General features: G+C 35.2%; 1 protein-coding gene and 1 long non-coding RNA gene across 4 annotated transcripts in view; one reads left to right on the plus strand and one right to left on the minus strand.

The window, feature by feature from the left end:
- Window positions 1-20,166, minus strand: part of LOC125665452 (centromere protein F-like) — a 42,468-nt gene extending 22,302 nt beyond the window's left edge. Inside the window, exons 1-4 of one of the 2 annotated variants that reach the window (XM_056152493.1) lie at window positions 20,118-20,166; window positions 12,541-12,573; window positions 11,809-11,961; window positions 6,148-6,294 (exon numbers count right to left, since the gene is read on the minus strand). In XM_056152493.1, coding sequence (XP_056008468.1) covers window positions 6,148-6,294; window positions 11,809-11,961; window positions 12,541-12,573; window positions 20,118-20,150 — 366 coding nt within the window. In that variant the 5' untranslated portion in view covers window positions 20,151-20,166. Of the gene's footprint in view, window positions 1-6,141; window positions 6,295-11,808; window positions 11,962-12,540; window positions 12,574-20,117 lie in introns of both variants that reach the window. The other variant, XM_056152492.1, reaches the window with a different exon arrangement.
- On the plus strand, window positions 12,788-17,530 carry LOC125666292 (uncharacterized). Of its 2 annotated transcripts, XR_007366643.2 has the most exons (3): window positions 13,652-13,719; window positions 13,937-14,006; window positions 16,370-17,530. It is a non-coding gene; the product is annotated as an uncharacterized LOC125666292 (long non-coding RNA). The 2 variants fall into 2 exon arrangements; XR_007366642.2 differs by having other exon boundaries at window positions 12,788-14,006.
- Window positions 20,167-20,172: the final 6 nt, after the last annotated feature.

The raw sequence follows: 20,172 nt of genomic DNA on the forward strand, positions 1-20,172 counted from the left end.
GGTAGGTGGAAAGGATAACGCTTTAGAGTCCGGAAACCATATTGCTACTTCGATGTCCAGTGCGCTTGACCTTTGACCTTTTGACCCCAAAATCGATAGGGAACATCTTCATCCCATGGGTAGTCCATATGTATGATATGGTGACGGTAGGTGGAAAGGATAACGCTTTAGAGTCCGGAAACCATATTGCTACTTCGATGTCCAGTGCAATTGACTTTTGACCTTTTGACCCCAAGTGACGGTAGGTGGAAAGGATAATGCTTTAGAGCCCGGAAACCATTGCGTCTACAGACGGACGGACGGACAGACAGACGGACAACCCGATTTCAGTATACCCCCCCCCTCCCCCACAACTTGCGGGGGGTATAACAAGCGATGAGAGAAAGACCCAAACAACACTACAACAAGCGATGACAAAGGACCAAACAACACTACAACAAGCGATGACAAAGGCCCAAACAACACTACAACAAGCGATGACAAAGACCCAAACAACACTACAACAAGCGATGACAAAGACCCAAACAACACTACAACAAGCGATGACAAAGACTCAAACAACACTATAACAAGCGATGACAAAGGCCCAAACAATGCTACAACAAGCGATAAGAGACTACTTTCGATCATGAAAGCTAAACACGCAATTGTGTTCATTCTTCCCAGGGGAAACTCCTATAAAACAAACAACCTTTAGAGTATGTACAGGGGGACAAGAAGTATGGTGTAAAAGACAGCACACCGAGTGGGATGCTTTGGGACTGGTTAGTAATTTGGTTGACTGTGAATCTAATTTGGTTGACTGTGAATCGTTCAATGTCTTCCTAAAGAGTTTTTTATGGAGATGTCACCACTGCCGGTAAATGACTGCAAAATTTAACCCTATGCTCGATGCTTACACCCTTTGAGCAGGATCTTTTATCGTGCCACATTTGCTATGACAAGGGCCTCAGTTTTTGCGGTCTCATTCGAAGGGCCACCACATTTAGTCACCACTTACGACAAGCAAGGGGTCTGAGGACCCATTCTAACCCAGATCCCCAGAGAACAGTTAGTACTGTGGGAAGTTGTGACACTGCAGAGAATCCTGAACGATATTTTTTATCTTTGAATTCTATTTTCCTCTTCATATTTCGAAATATTGAATCCACTGCGTCATCTTCTGGTGGCCAGTTTTTTCAGAATTGAAAGTAGCGTAGTTTGTTACGATATATAGATCATTCATTTGGCAAACAAGAAATTTCATTCATTCACAATTATTTTTTATCAATCCAACATGTCCTAACTACATAAATTTGTTGTCATTTTGATGTCGGGTAGTCAACATGAGAGTGTATTGCTAAGGAGACGATTATCAAAAATTGTCGTTAATCTGAGGCCAAATAGCGAATTCTTACATTCAATTAGAAATCGGACCAAAAACCATAATCGATCATTGGATCGGACACATGTAATCTATTAACAATTGATTATAATCAGAATTGTCATCTAAGTGGGATTTTTCTCAAAATAGATTATAACACAATCATTTAACATATGGAAACATTTGAATTCTTCTTTGTTCCTTTTGTTCACAGGTAAATAAATCAGAATTTCAATATATCAAGTAATGGAATTTATTTATAATCACAGGTAAATAAATCAGAATTTCAATATATCAAGTAATGGAATTTATTTATAATCACAATGTCTGAAAGTTTGGCCAATTCAACTTAATTAGTAGATTATCATCCAGGGTCAGCAAAAAGTATGGGGCGGGTGGGAGGATTTTATTTTTATTTTTTTCTGAGAAAAATATTAAAGACAAACGATTTTTTTTTCAACAGATCCGCATCATTTAATGCCAGGTGGATATCAATTTATGCTATTTGGTCAGATGAATTCCAGGTTAAACTTTAATTTCAAACAGAAATAAACCTAACGTCTTCAAGATTTACACCTATAAGAATGCAAGAACTTAAGAAAACCATATGGATCTATTTTCTTCACGTGGTTTTTCACATTGCTATACCGGAAATGTAAACAAGAAGTGTAAATACCGGAGTCGGACATGAAAATATTCCAGAAATCGCAGCGGGCCAATTTTTGAGGGGCGGGTGGGGATGATAATCTATCAACTACGTTGAATTGGCCTTACCAGAGTTCGACTCCTTTATCTGACTTAAATGGCGTTGTTAATATCGTCCTTCACATCTCCCACCATTTTGTTTGTTTTTGATCGGGTTTGGCATACAGTAAAAAAACATCTGAACATTTCTTTTTGGTCAACGATATCAGCGATTTTTATTTTGTAATCGATTAGTAGCATCATAGATCTCTACACGACCGACAATCGATCATCAGCGACAATCATTTCATCACTAGATTTAATCATATCACAATTATGTACTGGGTTTTTACCATGTATGTCAATTTGTTTAAAACTAAAGGAAACCGAGGAAAGTATAGGCTAATTACTCCTCATTTTACTGTTCTCAAAAATCTGATTTACAAAGGACTCATCAAATTTTCATGGGATTTAAGCTGTTTGTAAATCGTGAGTCCAGGACTTGCCTTGAAAAATTCCTACTGACGACCCTGATCAGAGATTTGATCTTTCCATCGGTCTTCGCGTTCGGGTGTCTCTACACCTCGTTCTACAGACTCGTGTCATTATCACACCCCACGACTAATCTCAGTCTCCAAGATCGAAACTACAAAGTGACCCACACTACACAGTGACCCACACTACAGTGACCCACACTACACAGTGATCCACACTACACAGTAACACACTACACTACACAGTGATCCACACTACACAGTGACTCACACTACATACTGATCCACACTACACAGTGATCCACACTACACAGTGACCCACACTACACAGTAATCCACACAACACAGTGACCCACACTACACTACACAGTCATCCACACTACACTACACAGTCATCCACACTACACACTGATCCACACTACACAGTGATCCACACTACACTACACAGTGATCCACACTACACAGTAATCCACACTACACAGTGATACACACTACACAGTAATTCACACTACACAGTGATCCACACTACACAGTAATCCACACTACACAGTGATCCACACTACACAGTGATCCACACTACACAGTGATCCACACTACACTACACAGTGATCCACACTACACAGTGATCCACACTACACAGTAATCCACACTACACAGTGATCCACACTACACAGTGATTCACACTACACAGTGACTCACACTACACAGTGATCCACACTACACAGTGATCCACACTACACAGTCATCCACACTACACTACACAGTGATCCACACTACACAGTGATCCACACTACACACTGATCCACACTACAGTAATCCACACTACACAGTGACCCACACTACACTACACAGTGAACACTACACACTGATCCACACTACACAGTGACTCACACTACACAGTGATCCACACTACACAGTGATCCACACTACACAGTGATCCACACTACAGTAATCCACACTACACAGTGACCCACACTACACAGTGACCCACACTACACAGTGATCCACACTACACAGTGATCCACACTACACAGTGACCCACACTACACAGTGATTCACACTACACAGTGACTCACACTACACAGTGATCCACACTACACAGTGATCCACACTACACAGTCATCCACACTACACTACACAGTGATCCACACTACACAGTGATCCACACTACAGTAATCCACACTACACAGTGACACACACTACACTACACAGTGATCCACACTACACACTGATCCACACTACACAGTGACCCACAATACACACTGATCCACACTACACAGTGATCCACACTACACAGTGATCCACACTACACAGTGACCCACACTACACAGTGATCCACACTACAGTAATCCACACTACACAGTGATCCACACTACACAGTGATCCACACTATACAGTGATCCACACTACACAGTGACCCACACTACACACTGATCCACACTACAGTAATCCACACTACACAGTGATCCACACTACACAGTGATCCACACTACACAGTGATCCACACTACAGTAATCCACACTACACAGTGATCCACACTACACAGTGATCCACACTACACAGTGATCCACACTACACAGTAATCCACACTACACAGTGATCCACAATACACAGTGATCCACACTACACAGTAATCCACACTACACACTGATCCACACTACAGACTGATCCACACTACACAGTGACCCACACTACACAGTGATCCGCACTGCACAGTGACCCACACTACACAGTGATCCACACTACACAGTGATCCACACTACACACTGATCCACACTACAGACTGATCCACACTACACAGTGACCCACACTACACAGTGATCCGCACTGCACAGTGACCCACACTACACAGTAATCCACACTACACAGTGATCCACACTACACAGTAATCCACACTACACAGTGATCCACACTACACACTGATCCACACTACACACTGATCCACACTACACAGTGACCCACACTACACAGTGATCCGCACTGCACAGTGACCCACACTACACAGTGATCCACACTACACAGTGACCCACACTACACAGTAATCCACACTACACAGTGATCCACACTACACAGTGATCCACACTACACAGTAATCCACACTACACACTGATCCACACTACACAGTGACCCACACTACACAGTGATCCACACAACACCGTGATCCACACTACACAGTAATCCACACTACAGACTGATCCACACTACACAGTGACCCACACTACACAGTGATCCGCACTGCACAGTGACCCACACTACACAGTAATCCACACTACACAGTGACCCACACTACACAGTGATCCACACTACCCAGTAATCCACACTACACAGTGATCCACACTACACAGTAATCCACACTACACACTGATCCACACTACAGACTGATCCACACTACACAGTGACCCACACTACACAGTGATCCGCACTGCACAGTGACCCACACTACACAGTAATCCACACTGCACAGTGACCCACACTACACAGTAATCCACACTACACAGTGACCCACACTACACAGTAATCCACACTACAGTGATCCACACTACACAGTGACCCACACTACACAGGGATCCACACAACACAGTGATCCACACTACACAGTGATCCACACTACACAGTGATCCACACTACACAGTGATCCACACTACACTACACAGTGACCCACACTACACAGTGATCCACACTACACAATGATCCACACTACACAGTGATCCACACTACACTACACAGTGACCCACACTACACAGTGATCCACACTACACAGTGATCCACACTACACAGTGACCCATACTACACAGTGATCCACACTACACTACACAGTGACTCACACTACACAGTGATCCACACTACACAGTGATCCACACTACACAGTGACCCACACTACACAATGATCCACACTACACTACACAGTGATCCACACTACACAGTGATCCACACTACACAGTGACCCACACTACACAATGATCCACACTACACTACACAGTGATCCACACTACACTACACAGTGATCCACACTACAAAGTGACCCACACTACACAGTGATCCACATTACACAGTGATCCACACTACACAGTGATCCACACTACACTACACAGTCATCCACACTACACTACACAGTGATACACACTACACAGTGACCCACACTACACAGTGATCCACACTACACAGTGATCCACACTACACAGTGACCCACACTACACAATGATCCATACTACACTACACAGTGATCCACACTACACTACACAGTGATCCACACTACAAAGTGACCCACACTACACAGTGATCCACACTACACAGTGATCCACACTACACAGTGATCCACACTACACAGTGATCCACACTACACAGTGATCCACACTACATAGTGATCCACACTACACTACACAGTCATCCACACTACACTACACAGTGATACACACTACACAGTGACCCACACTACACAGTGATCCACACTACACTACACAATGATACACACTACACAGTGATCCACACTACAGACTGATCCACACAAGTCATTTAAAAATTAAATTTCTATGATGTACGTTTAGAAGTGATAGTCTACATGAATCGCAGAATTCAGAAAATTAAATTTCTACAACATACATTTACAAGTTGAGCCTTCAGATTCTGCACTTCCTGTGTCAATTCCACAGCTATGACATCACTCGGTGGTTGGCTGGTCACGGTCTGTAGAGCAGAAGACAACTGGACTATCAGGTCCTCTCTCTTCCTCAAGGCAGAATCCATGTCAGTCAACTGTAACAAAAGTGACAACCTGAATACTCGCTCAACCGTAACAAAACTGACGTGATTACTCATTCAACCGTTGCAAAACTGACGTGATTATAGAGATATGAAAACAATGCTCTCTAGTAGTGATGGGAATCGGTGAGAATTTCATAATCGATGATTGGTTTATTGTAACTAACTAATTATCGATGATAATCGGACATAAAGATATTCTATACTAATAGAAGTAATTTAACTACTGAAAAAGTGTAAATAAATTATTTTCTACGTTTATATTTGTTGTTCTATGGCTGAGAGTGTAAGTGAATATTTTCTGTGTGTATTTGTAATTCTTTTAATTACATATATATAAAAGTCGCCAAAAACGGATATCGTTGCTTCAGTTATATCCCCGTATATCAAAGTTACATGTCATCAACTGACGATGATCCGGCTTAATTAAAATATTATTAATGTTCAGCAAAGCAAAATAAGAAAAGAAATTCATTTTATTAAAAACAAAAATAAAACAGATCTATTGCCACCAACTGAAAACACGATACGCACGTGCAAAGTAACAATGGCCTTTGAAAGCGGTTTTTATCTGCGTAATTCCCACATGGCTTTGCTAGTATCAAGATTCTCTTTGATAACAGTCCTTCGTTTATATGCCTGAATCAAAGTACGTCTATCTCAGTATCTGGCCAAGCGAACATGCTTTATTCCCCGTGTATGGGTACTTTCGCTTTCGAGTGCGCCGCCATTACGATAAACAAAACTTTTAGGTTACCATGGGCCACATCGCTCACCTGAGTCACCTTGCTCCATATCAGAAGATTTTCCATATCTATTTGCATGTAAAACCGTAGTCCCTATTATGGCCCCAAACCTACCCCTGGAGGCCATGGTTTTTGCAAACTTGAATCTACACTATGTCAGAAAGCTTTCATGTAAATGTGAACTTCTTTGGCCCAATGGTTCTTGAGAAGAAGATTTTTAAAGATTTTCCCTATATATTTGTATCTAAAACTTTGATCCCCTATTGTGGCCCCATCCTACCCCAGGGGGCCATGATTTTAACAAACCTGAATCTGCACTGTATCAGAAAAGAAAGCTTTCATATAAATCTCAGCTTTTCTGGCTCAGTGGTTCTTGAGAAGAAGATTTTTAAAGATTTTTCCTATATATTTGTATGTAAAACTTTGATCCCCTATTGTGGCCCCATCCGACCCCCAGGGGCCATGATTTTAACAATTTAGAATCTGCATTATATAAGGAAGCTTTCATATAAATCTCAGCTTTTCTGGCTCAGTGGTTCTGGGAAGAAGATTTTTAAAGATTTTCCTTATATATTTGTATGTAAAACTTTGATCTCCTATTGTGGCCCCATCCGACCCCCGGGGGCCATGATTTTAACAATTTAGAATCTGCATTATATAAGGAAGCTTTCATATAAATCTCAGCTTTTCTGGCTCAGTGGTTCTGGGAAGAAAATTTTTAAAGATTTTCCTTATATATTTGTATGTAAAACTTTGATCTCCTATTGTGGCCCCATCCGACCCCCGGGGGCCATGATTTTAACAATTTAGAATCTGCATTATATAAGGAAGCTTTCATATAAATCTCAGCTTTTCTGGCTCAGTGGTTCTGGGAAGAAAATTTTTAAAGATTTTCCTTATATATTTGTATGTAAAACTTTGATCTCCTATTGTGGCCCCATCCGACCCCCGGGGGCCATGATTTTAACAATTTAGAATCTGCATTATATAAGGAAGCTTTCATATAAATCTCAGCTTTTCTGGCTCAGTGGTTCTTGAGAAGAAGATTTTTAAAGATTTTCCCTATATATTTGTATGTAAAACTTTGATCCCCTATTGTGGCCCCATCCGACCCCCGAGGCCATGATTTTAACAATTTAGAATCTGCATTATATAAGGAAGCTTTCATATAAATCTCAGCTTTTCTGGCTCAGTGGTTCTTGAGAAGAAGATTTTTAAAGATTTTCTTTATATATTTGTATGTAAAACTTTGATCCCCTATTGTGGCCCCATCCGACCCCCGGGGGCCATGATTTTAACAATTTAGAATCTGCATTATATAAGGAAGCTTTCATATAAATCTCAGCTTTTCTGGCTCAGTGGTTCTGGGAAGAAGATTTTTAAAGATTTTCCTTATACAGTGAAACTTCTCTAAACCGGCCAGCTGTCGGACCGAAAAAAAATGGCCGGTTTAGAGGGGTGGCCGGTATACCGAGAATTTAGCATTTAGAGACATTTCAGCTCAATTTTTATTAGATATTTCATTGACATACCACAAACCATATAATATGGTGTTCAAGGACTATTATTTCTCTATTGGAAATAAAATAAAATAATTTACTAACATGTTTATTTTCAATTTATAGCACTAAAACTAATCAAACATGAATAAACATTTTTCATTGACATGCATAAATAATGGAAAACATTCCGTTTAAATAGAACTGCATTTGATATATGTATAGAAATCTGTAGACTAGCAGCATTTATGTAGAATTTCGGCTTATGTTTTAATAAACAAAACAAACACATAGCCATTTGATTGCTGCAATTAATACACAGAGTAGGTACTGCTCACTTTGATATGGGGATCTATGATCAATTATCGATGGAGATCAAACTAGACCGCTTGTACCTACAGGTAATTATTACCAGAAATAGTCTTGCTGCAATCATCTAATTTTAACTTAAAATTTATAGCAGGATACATAAAGAAAACACAGAGGCCTATTATTGGAATTCCTCTTACCTTTAAAAACTCTGTTTACGTCCATTGCTTATATCGTTAACAAATTTGTTTTGACGTTTTTGAAAAGTAGAGTAGTAAAAATATAATTTTAATTGTGATGTTTCTTAGGAATTTTAAGTCTATGGAAACCTCCAAAAAATTATTTATCGATTGAAAATTATCATTAACAGTCATGGGTTTGTTGTTTATTAACTACTGCTTATATCCATGGTGCAACAATATGGCGTATTGATTGTAGTCATTCAATATGTGCATATCTGTTTATAACATCTCCTACTGAAATTTGAAAGGGTCACTTGGATTAGATAAGCACCAATTAGCACCTTGGACAGCACAGGTAAACTAAAGAACTTATAGAGGCCACTTGTGTTTTTCACACCTCCAGTCCATAATTTCCCACCTGGCCAGTAGATCAGTCATTTTTCACACCTGGCCAGTCTTAATCACCCCTCTGGCCAAAATTTTCTAGTCTTCAAATAGTGGCCAGTATTATAAGGGTAAATTACACATGTTTGTTAACAATTGTACTTTAAAAAGTGGCTGATGTCTGGTTTTCAGGGGTGGCCGGTTTTGTGAGACATTCTTTGTAAGGAAATATTAAGGTTTCTGCCGGGACTTTGAAAATCGGCCGATATTCAGGGAGAACCGGTTTTCTGAGGGGCCGGTTTGGAGAAGTTTCACTGTATATTTGTATGTAAAACTTTGATCCCCTATTGTGGCCCCATCCGACCCCCGGGGGCCATGATTTTAACAATTTAGAATCTGCATTATATAAGGAAGCTTTCATATAAATCTCAGCTTTTCTGGCTCAGTGGTTCTTGAGAAGAAGATCAAGATTTTCCCTATACATTTGTATGTAAAACTTTGATCCCCTATTGTGGCCCCATCCGACCCCCGGGGGCCATGATTTTAACAATTTAGAATCTGCATTATATAAGGAAGCTTTCATATAAATCTCAGCTTTTCTGCCTCAGTGGTTCTTGAGAAGAAGATTTTTAAAGATTTTCCCTATATATTTGTATCTAAAACTTTGATCCCCTATTGTGGCCCCATCCGACCCCCAGGGCCATGATTTTAACAATTTAGAATCTGCATTATATAAGGAAGCTTTCATATAAATCTCAGCTTTTCTGGCTCAGTGGTTCTTGAGAAGAAGATTTTTAAAGATTTTCCTTATATATTTGTATGTAAAACTTTGATCCCCTATTGTGGCCCCATCCGACCCCCAGGGCCATGATTTTAACAATTTAGAATCTGCATTATATAAGGAAGCTTTCATATAAATCTCAGCTTTTCTGGCTCAGTGGTTCTTGAGAAGAAGATTTTTAAAGATTTTCCCTATACATTTGTATGTAAAACTTTGATCCCCTATTGTGGCCCCATCTGACCCCCGGGGGCCATGATTTAAACAATTTACAATCTGCACTACCTAATAAAGGTTATGTATAAATTTCATCTTTTCTGGCCCAGTGGTTCTTGAGAAGAAGATTTTTTAATGACCCTACCGTATTTTTACCTTTTCTTGATTATCTCCCCTTGGAAGGTGGCCTGGCCCTTTATTTTAACAATTTAGAATTCCCTTTACCTAAGGATGTTTTGTGCCAACGTTGCTTGAAATTGGCCCAGTGGTTGTTGAGAAGAAGTTGAAAATGTGAAAAGTTTACAGACGGACAGACGGACGGACAGAGGCCGGAATACGGGTGATCAGAAAAGCTCACTTGAGCTTTCAGCTCAGGTGAGCTAAAATCCGATTAATTGGAATAAAATTTTCATAATCGAGCACTTAGAATTTGCCAACAATCGACTGATTTTCGATTATAATCGATGATTGGAACACCACTACTCTCTAGGCTGTTTGTTTTATAGGGATATGAAAGCAATTCTCTGTAGACTGTTTTATAGAGATATGAAAGCAATGCCCTGTAGGCTGTTTGTTTTATAGAGACATGAAAGCAATGCTCTGTAGGCTCTTTGTTTTATAGAGATATGAAAGCAATGCCCTGTAGACTGTTTGTTTTATAGAGATATGAAAGCAATGCTCTGTAGGCTGTTTGTTTTATAGAGACATGAAAGCAATGCTCTGCAGGCTCTTTGTTTTATATAGATATGAAAGCAATGCTCTGTAGGCTCTTTGTTTTATAGAGATATGAAAGCAATGCCCTGTAGACTGTTTTATAGAGATATGAAAGCAATGCCCTGTAGTCTGTTTTATAGAGATATGAAAGCAATGCTCTGTAGACTGTTTGTTATATAGAGATATGAAAGCAATGCTCTGTAGACTGTTTGTTTTATATAGATATGAAAACAATGCCCTGTAGACTGTTTGTTTTATAGGGATATGAAAGCAATGCTCTGTAGGCTGTGTGTTTTATAGAGACATGAAAGCAATGCTCTGTAGGCTCTTTGTTTTATATAGATATGAAAGCAATGCTCTGTAGGCTCTTTGTTTTATAGAGATATGAAAGCAATGCCCTGTAGACTGTTTTATAGAGATATGAAAGCAATGCCCTGTAAGCTGTTTTATAGAGATATGAAAGCAATGCTCTGTAGACTGTTTGTTTTATAGAGATATGAAAGCAATGTTCTGTAGACTGTTTGTTATATAGAGATATGAAAGCAATGCTCTGTAGACTGTTATATAGAGATATGAAAGCAATGCTCTGTAGACTGTTTGTTTTATAGAGATATGAAAGCAATGCTCTGTAGGCTGTTATAGAGATATGAAAGCAATGCTCTGTAGACTGTTTGTTTCACCTTAGACTCCTGTAGTTTTCGCTGTAACTGGTCATTTTCTGAGATGACCTTGTCCAGAGCCAGCTGTTTCCCGGTCAGGCTTTCCTCCAGCTCCTCTATCCTGGAGTATGCTGTGTAGAGCGCTGACCGTGTCTTCAACAAGGTCCGAGTGTCCTAAAACAAAATCTGACCACACTCAAAAGTAAAACAATAATAAGCCCCGGACTTCACATTCCAAAATTAATACCCCTGATCACACTACAAAATTCATCAACTCGTTAGGTGGATATTAACTCATTAGGTGGATAATAGCTCGTTAGGTGGATATTAACTCGTTAGGTGGATATTAACTCGTTAGGTGGATATTAACTCGTTAGGTGGATATTAACTCGTTAGGTGGATATTAACTCATTAGGTGGATAATAGCTTGTTATGTGGATATTAACTCGTTATGTGGATATTAACTCGTTAGGTGGATAATAACTCGTTAGGTGGATATTAACTCGTCAGGTGGATATTAACTCGTTAGGTGGATAATAAAATTTTAGGTGGATAATAACTCGTTAGGTGATAACTTGTTAGTTAGATAATAACTCATAAGGTGGATTATAACTCGTTAGGTGGATATTAACTCGGTAGGTGGATATTAACTTGTTAGGAGGATAATAACTCATTGGGTGGATATTAACTCATTAGGTGGATAATAACTCGTTAGGTGGATATTAACTCGTTAGAAGGATATTAATCACTTACGTCACGTTCTGTGTCTGTGGTGCCAGGGTCACTCTGCAATGTACAATTATAATTACCATAATTAACAAAAATACAATTATACTTACTGTATGATTGTAATTAACAAAGATACAGTTATAATTAATGTATGATTGTAATTAACAAAGATCTGATATGATTAAGAGGCTGTCTACGATAGAACCATGCAAAACCAAAAAAATATTATGGAAGGTGTTGTCAAATTTTCATACCTTTTTATGATAGTTCAGAAGTATTTTACTAGTTATATCATATTTTGTGGCAAAATCGATGAGTACCTCCCGAACTAACACCTAATGGGCCGTTCTATTTTTAGCACAATATACACATCAATTTCACGCAAAAATGGTGTATTTTCAGCTAGTCATTAGAATATCAAAAGCAGAATAATCACATATAATTTCAGTTCCGCATAGTCTATTTGAACGGTACCTTTGAATTGGTGAACATAACTTTAAAATTCATTCTCCAGATTTAAGTCGTATAGTGTTTGAACTAGTAAGATTATGTAACTTTCAAATTGAATGCTATTTTTAGTGAGTCATAAAACCCCAAGAAACGCTTAAAATAAATAGTTTCGTGGTTTAAAACACAGAATTATGCATAAATTATCACTACTAAACGGGAATTTGGTTGCAAATAAATAGAAAGTCATTTATTTGGGGTATGAAATTCGGAAATTTTATCAAAAAATTATCTCCCTTTGTGGAACTCTCATGGGAAGAAGGTAAGGAAAAATGATTCATAAGGCAGATGACAACAACATGGAATTGGTGGAAAGTGATGGAAGATGAATTTATAGCCTTGGTGAAAATTTCAAGGAAAGAGGGTGTTTATTTACATCAGGATTGCAAGAAGTATACTTCAGCACAATTGAGATTTTTAAATGTCCATCCGAAATTGTGTGAATTCCAGAATCTTTGTTCACTGCACTGCACAGCTGGTGTGCATTAACTATGATCTAGACTTAACAGACATCATCATGCCTATGCCAATCATGGACATTGATTTTGAATAAAGAACAACATGTTGTCACCCATTACATGACAAATCTAACTCAGATGTGAAAGGGGGGGGGGGGGGGGGGGATGACTCCGTGACTCCAAAGTCGATATATCTGCCACATTACTCAAGCTGACAACACATGTTCCATTGATTCTGGTAAGTTAAATTGTTTTTATATCTTCCTGCACTAACAGATATTGAAATATGCACTTATGCATAAATACTCATAGATGAAATCTATAAAATTTTACTTCTATTTTTCTATTTGAAATTTTTAAGATATCAATTTGCTGAATGCACAATTTTCTAGATTAAAATACTGTTACAATATATTTAGGAAATATAATGAAATATATGTGTTTGGTGTTTGCAGACAAGACAATGCATTGAGAAACACAAAAATTGTGTCCATATTAAGACAGATGTAAAGAAAGAGTTGAAAGGTATGATGCAAACAAATGTCTGAATAAAATCTAATAGGAATTTAAGTGACACCCTCTAGGTTAACAACTAACATATAAGTTGATAGAATTATGGATGGAAACTGAATTAAATCAAACAAATAAAGTAAAATTCAGGTCCAGGATTTTTCTGGAGAATGTAAGAGCAATTTATATTGTAGTTTTTAGACATTTTTTTTAACTTTTAAAGAAAACGATAATAGAATTGATTGAAGGGAGGGGGTGTGCATTAATATTAATGTAACTGTAGTTTAACTACTAGGTTTTTTTTGGTTCTATAAACAGAAAATTTATTTAGCAGTGCATATTGGAATCAAGATAATTTTAAATAAAATCAAATGTCATTAAATATTTATGTATGAGTCTATGGAGATATTTGTGAGATCTGTGATTAATGAATTGAAAATCAGAAAGAAGTAAGATTTTATTAATTATTCTGTTATTTACATTGTATCATGTTTATTACACACTTAATAATAAATGCAGGTTTAGGTAATGTGAAATGCTTCTAATCACTTAGAAAATTTCCTGTGATTTCGATAAATAAAATTTTGTTTTATGTAAGACAACAAGTTCACATTATAGATGTAGCATATACCATATGTATATGTAGTCTTGTATAAATATCTCTGCAGACAAATAAAAAAAATATTAAACTTAAGAGTATATAAGATATTTGTTTTAATTAAAACCCTGCCTATAGTCAAGAGCCCTACAGTGAACAGGCCAAATTAAAGAATATGTGTGGTTCCGGTTACCCGACCGTCCCTAGTTTTTACCCCCAACCCTAAACATTTTTTGACCATTTCCAAAATCAGATACCGTATTTTGCCGAATATAATGCACACCTTTTTTCAAGATTGTATAGTATATACCACAATATATATATATATATATATATATATATATATATATATAGGTTTTTGACCTGTTTTCCTTCAGCCAATATATAGATACCACTAAAATGCTAAACTGTAAACACTTATTACAAGTCATCTAACATTAGACAGAAAGTGATTTAGAAGTAAACTAAAGAGTGCTTACATAAACAATAGTGCAAATCTCAGGTTGCTTGAATATAATAAGCGATTACCCTCCTTATTTTTGAAATGTTGAATAGATTTAAAAACTTGGAAGGGCTTGAAAACAGTACTCTAGTTGAAATATCATTCCTACTTTCATGTTCAAAAAACATAATTTTGACAATTGCACTGATTTTTTCCCCCTGTATTTATTTTTTTATTTGAAATAAATATATAAGAATTGTCAAAACTAGGGTGATCCCTACCAATTTTGATAGGTATATATATAAATGGTAAATGAAAAGAAGTGAAAGTAAAAGAAAATTGTGTTTCCATCTAAAATCTATCATTAAAAAAGTAAATTTTAAAAAAATGAAATAAAATACCTACCTACCTACCATATTTTTCAAGGGAGTGTAACCAGAACCACACATTATTTTATCTGGCCTCAGGCCTCAGCCTGTCTATACATCTGTGCATTAACAGTTTTCATGACTTTTTTGGCAATGTGTCTGCAACTATTGATTTGAAAATTTATACACCTGCATTTATATCAATGGGTTACAAGTCAAGTTACTTTTTGTGCTAAAGTTTTTGACCTTGTGACCTTAAATTTGGAATTTGGACCAAATTTAAAACTGGGTGAATGATAGGCTGTCATATTTCATATTAACAATCCTTGTGACAAGACCTCTTTTCAAATCAAAATTTTGGACCTTGTTTATAGTTTTTTGTTGCCATTAGTGTTTCACATCTTGTGTTACTTTCAGTTTTATGTTTCAGGCAAGCCATGTTTAGGCAACTTAACACCTTGGTTAGACAACTCACCCATTGTTTAGACAACTTGACCCATGAAATATTGTTTTTTATGAGAACACTAGAAAAAGAAACACCATCTATAAATCAATTAATTATCAAATTTAAAATTTTATTAGATCACAAAGAGTATATCAGTGCATACCCATTTGAAAAAGAAAATTCTCACAATAAAATGAAAATCTTTATCTCGGTCTCTAAATTCAAATTTAATGATTAAAAGAGATGCATATTATTGTGCAATAAAAACAGTGAACAAATTGCAAGGAGGATTTTAATACCAAAGGTGAGCTGCTGAAATTGTAATTTATGGTTAAACGTAGCCATAAAACCTCTACATATTATAATAACTTTTCTGGTTATTTAACGTTCAAAACACATGTGATGCTAATATGTCTGATGCTAATATGACCAAGGGGGGGGGGGGGGGGGGGGGGGGGGGGGGGTCCGGGGTCCTGACAATAGGCAAACTCATGCAATAATAAGAATTGTTTTGTTATTTTGCAGATGTTTCTGAAGTAAGACAGTCATACCCCTGCTTTCCAAGGAACCAAACAATTACTTTCCTTGTATTGACATGGTGAAAAATGGGGAGGGTCCAGAAAATGACAAAGACCTCCAGAATGTCATCAGTGATATTGTTGCAATTGAATGTAACCAATTATTATCCAATATATATTATCTATGACTGAACTCATAAGTGGTTAAGGAAAACTGTTTTAATTTTTTAGTCACTGCTTGGAGGTTATTTTACATCTCTCAGGATTTTCTAGATGTCAGATTTCCTAAAACTCACACTTGTGCTTTAATTTTTTTTTTTTTTTTTTTTTTGGTATAAATGTACAGAAAAATTGAATGTTCTTCTATGGGATAGTTTTGCCAATAGTTTCAGTTGAAAGTTACAACAAAAAAGAAGAAGAAGAAAAAAAAAAAAAAGAATTGCAATGATTAAATCTCTATGTTTATAATGAATGTGTCTTTCATGATCTTGTATGTGATGTTCATGAATTTTTTTTTACATTACCTGACTTACAGTGTAATATCACCCCCCCCCCCCTCCCCCCATCCTTTATGGCTTTACTTACAATAAAACTACATATGCAGAGTGAATTTAAAACATGAGAGATATATCATATGTTGTAATTGCCTGCTGAATTTGATAGAAAGCAAAAACGCTTTGAATACACGATTCTTGTACATGGCTACAATAAATGTACTATTTATTGGTGGAAGGTAATGGTGGAAGATGTTTTCAAAATAACCCCTCTCCCTCCAATATTGGGTCAAAGTACAACAAACAATAATTTTTACCCTTCATTAATGCTTATGCATGACATGTGCAATGATATTATTACGTTATCTGAAGATTTAAACTCTACAAAACCGACATTATCACCCCCCCCCCTTTTTTTTTCTTGCATAAATCCCCCCCACCCACCCCCCCCACCCCCAATATACCACTAAATTTCATTTGCAACCAAATTCCCTTTAACATGCATTAGAAATTGATAGGTTCTACACATGTATCAAATATGATGTCTATTGAAGCGTTTCTTGGGCAACTATACCTGTTTCAGTGCAAATAGGTGAAATTAGGTAAAATTTCAGCATTTCCTTCATTTTGAAATTTTGATATTTTATTGCACTGTGTATTAAATTTTGATTGCTTATGTGTTATTAATTCCTATTTGTCTCTGCAATATCATGAAATAGGTATTATTAAATTGCAAGACATGGGTTTTGCAATAAACCAAAAAGAAAGTACATTGTCTGATTTTTTTCAATAGATCTAAATATAGAAATGGGGAAAAACCAAGTGTCTCTCGTTTCCATGGTTACCGATCGAGTGGAATGAAAATAATTATTTTACGTTCAAGTTATGTTATCTAAAGGATATATACCAAGTTTCATGAAATTCTGACACATGTCCATCAATAACCATTTGCATGGTTCTATCGTAGACAGCCTCTTAATAATGTAATTGTAATTAACAAAGACACAGTTATAATTAATGTATGATTGTAATTAACAAAGATATGATATGATTAATAATGTAATTGTAATTAACAAAGACACAGTTATAATTAATGTATGATTGTAATTAACAAAGATATGATATGATTAATAATGTAATTGTAATTAACAAAGATCTGATATGATTAATAATGTAATTGTAATTAACAAAGACACAGTTATAATTAATGTATGATTGTAATTAACAAAGATCTGATATGATTAATAATGTAATTGTAATTAACAAAGACACAGTTATAATTAATGTATGATTGTAATCAACAAAGATATGATATGATTAATATGATTGTACTTAACAAAGATATGGTATGATTAATAATGTAATTGTAATTAACAAAGACACAGTTATAATTAATGTATGATTGTAATTAACAAAGATATCATATGATTAATAATGTAATTGTAATTAACAAAGACACAGTTATAATTAATGTATGATTGTACTTAACAAAGATCTGTTATGATTAATAATGTAATTGTAATTAACAAAGACACAGTTATAATTAATGTATGATTGTAATTAACAAAGATCTGTTATGATTAATAATGTAATTGTAATTAACAAAGATATGATATGATTAATAATGTAATTATAATTAACAAAGATATGATATGATTAATAATGTAATTGTAATTAACAAAGACACAGTTATAATTAATGTATGATTGTAATTAACAAATATATGATATGATTAATAATGTAATTGTAATTAACAAAGACACAGTTATAATTAATGTATGATTGTAATTAACAAAGACACAGTTATAATTAATGTATGATTGTAATTAACAAAGATCTGTTATGATTAATAATGTAATTGTAATTAACAAAGACACAGTTATAATTAATGTATGATTGTAATTAACAAAGATATGATATGATTAATAATGTAATTATAATTAACAAAGATATGATATGATTAATAATGTAATTGTAATTAACAAAGATACAGTTATAATTAATGTATGATTGTACTTAACAAAGATATGATATGATTAATAATGCAATTGTAATTAACAAAGACACAGTTATAATTAATGTATGATTGTAATTAACAAAGATCTGTTATGATTAATAATGCAATTGTAATTAACAAAGACACAGTTATAATTAATGTATGATTGTAATTAACAAAGATCTGATATGATTAATAATGCAATTGTAATTAACAAAGACACAGTTATAATTAATGTATGATTGTAATTAACAAAGATCTGATATGATTAATAATGTAATTGTAATTAACAAAGACACAGTTATAATTAATGTATGATTGTAATTAACAAAGATCTGATATGATTAATAATGCAATTGTAATTAACAAAGACACAGTTATAATTAATGTATGATTGTAATTAACAAAGATCTGATATGATTAATAATGTAATTGTAATTAACAAAGACACAGTTATAATTAATGTATGATTGTAATTAACAAAGATCTGATATGATTAATAATGTAATTGTAATTAACAAAGACACAGTTATAATTAATGTATGATTGTACTTAACAAAGATCTGATATGATTAATAATGTAATTGTAATTAACAAAGACACAGTTATAATTAATGTATGATTGTAATTAACAAAGATCTGTTATGATTAATAATGCAATTGTAATTAACAAAGACACAGTTATAATTAATGTATGATTGTAATTAACAAAGACACAGTTATAATTAATGTATGATTGTACTTAACAAAGATATGATATGATTAATAATGTAATTGTAATTAACAAAGACACAGTTATAATTAATGTATGATTGTAATTAACAAAGATATGATATGATTAATAATGTAATTGTAATTAACAAAAACACAGTTATAATTAATGTATGATTGTAATTAACAAAGATCTGATATGATTAATAATGTAATTGTAATTAACAAAGACACAGTTATAATTAATGTATGATTGTAATTAACAAAGATATCATATGATTAATAATGTAATTGTAATTAACAAAGACACAGTTATAATTAATGTATGATTGTAATTAACAAAGATATGATATGAATTATAATGTAATTGTAATTAACAAAGATACAGTTATAATTAATGTATGATTGTAATTAACAAAGACATGATATGATTAATAATGTAATTTTTCACTCACATTCAGACATAATTAACAAAGATTAATATCATTAATAATGTAATTGTAATCAACAAAGTGTGATAAATGATTAGTTAGACCTGATCTGGAATGACCTACATCTGACAAGGACACATCCCCGGAACTTGACATCGAAGCCTCACTCTGGTTGGTT

Source organism: Ostrea edulis, chromosome 10 (genome assembly GCF_947568905.1).
Source record: "Ostrea edulis chromosome 10, xbOstEdul1.1, whole genome shotgun sequence".
In the NCBI taxonomy this organism is placed as follows: domain Eukaryota; kingdom Metazoa; phylum Mollusca; class Bivalvia; order Ostreida; family Ostreidae; genus Ostrea; species Ostrea edulis.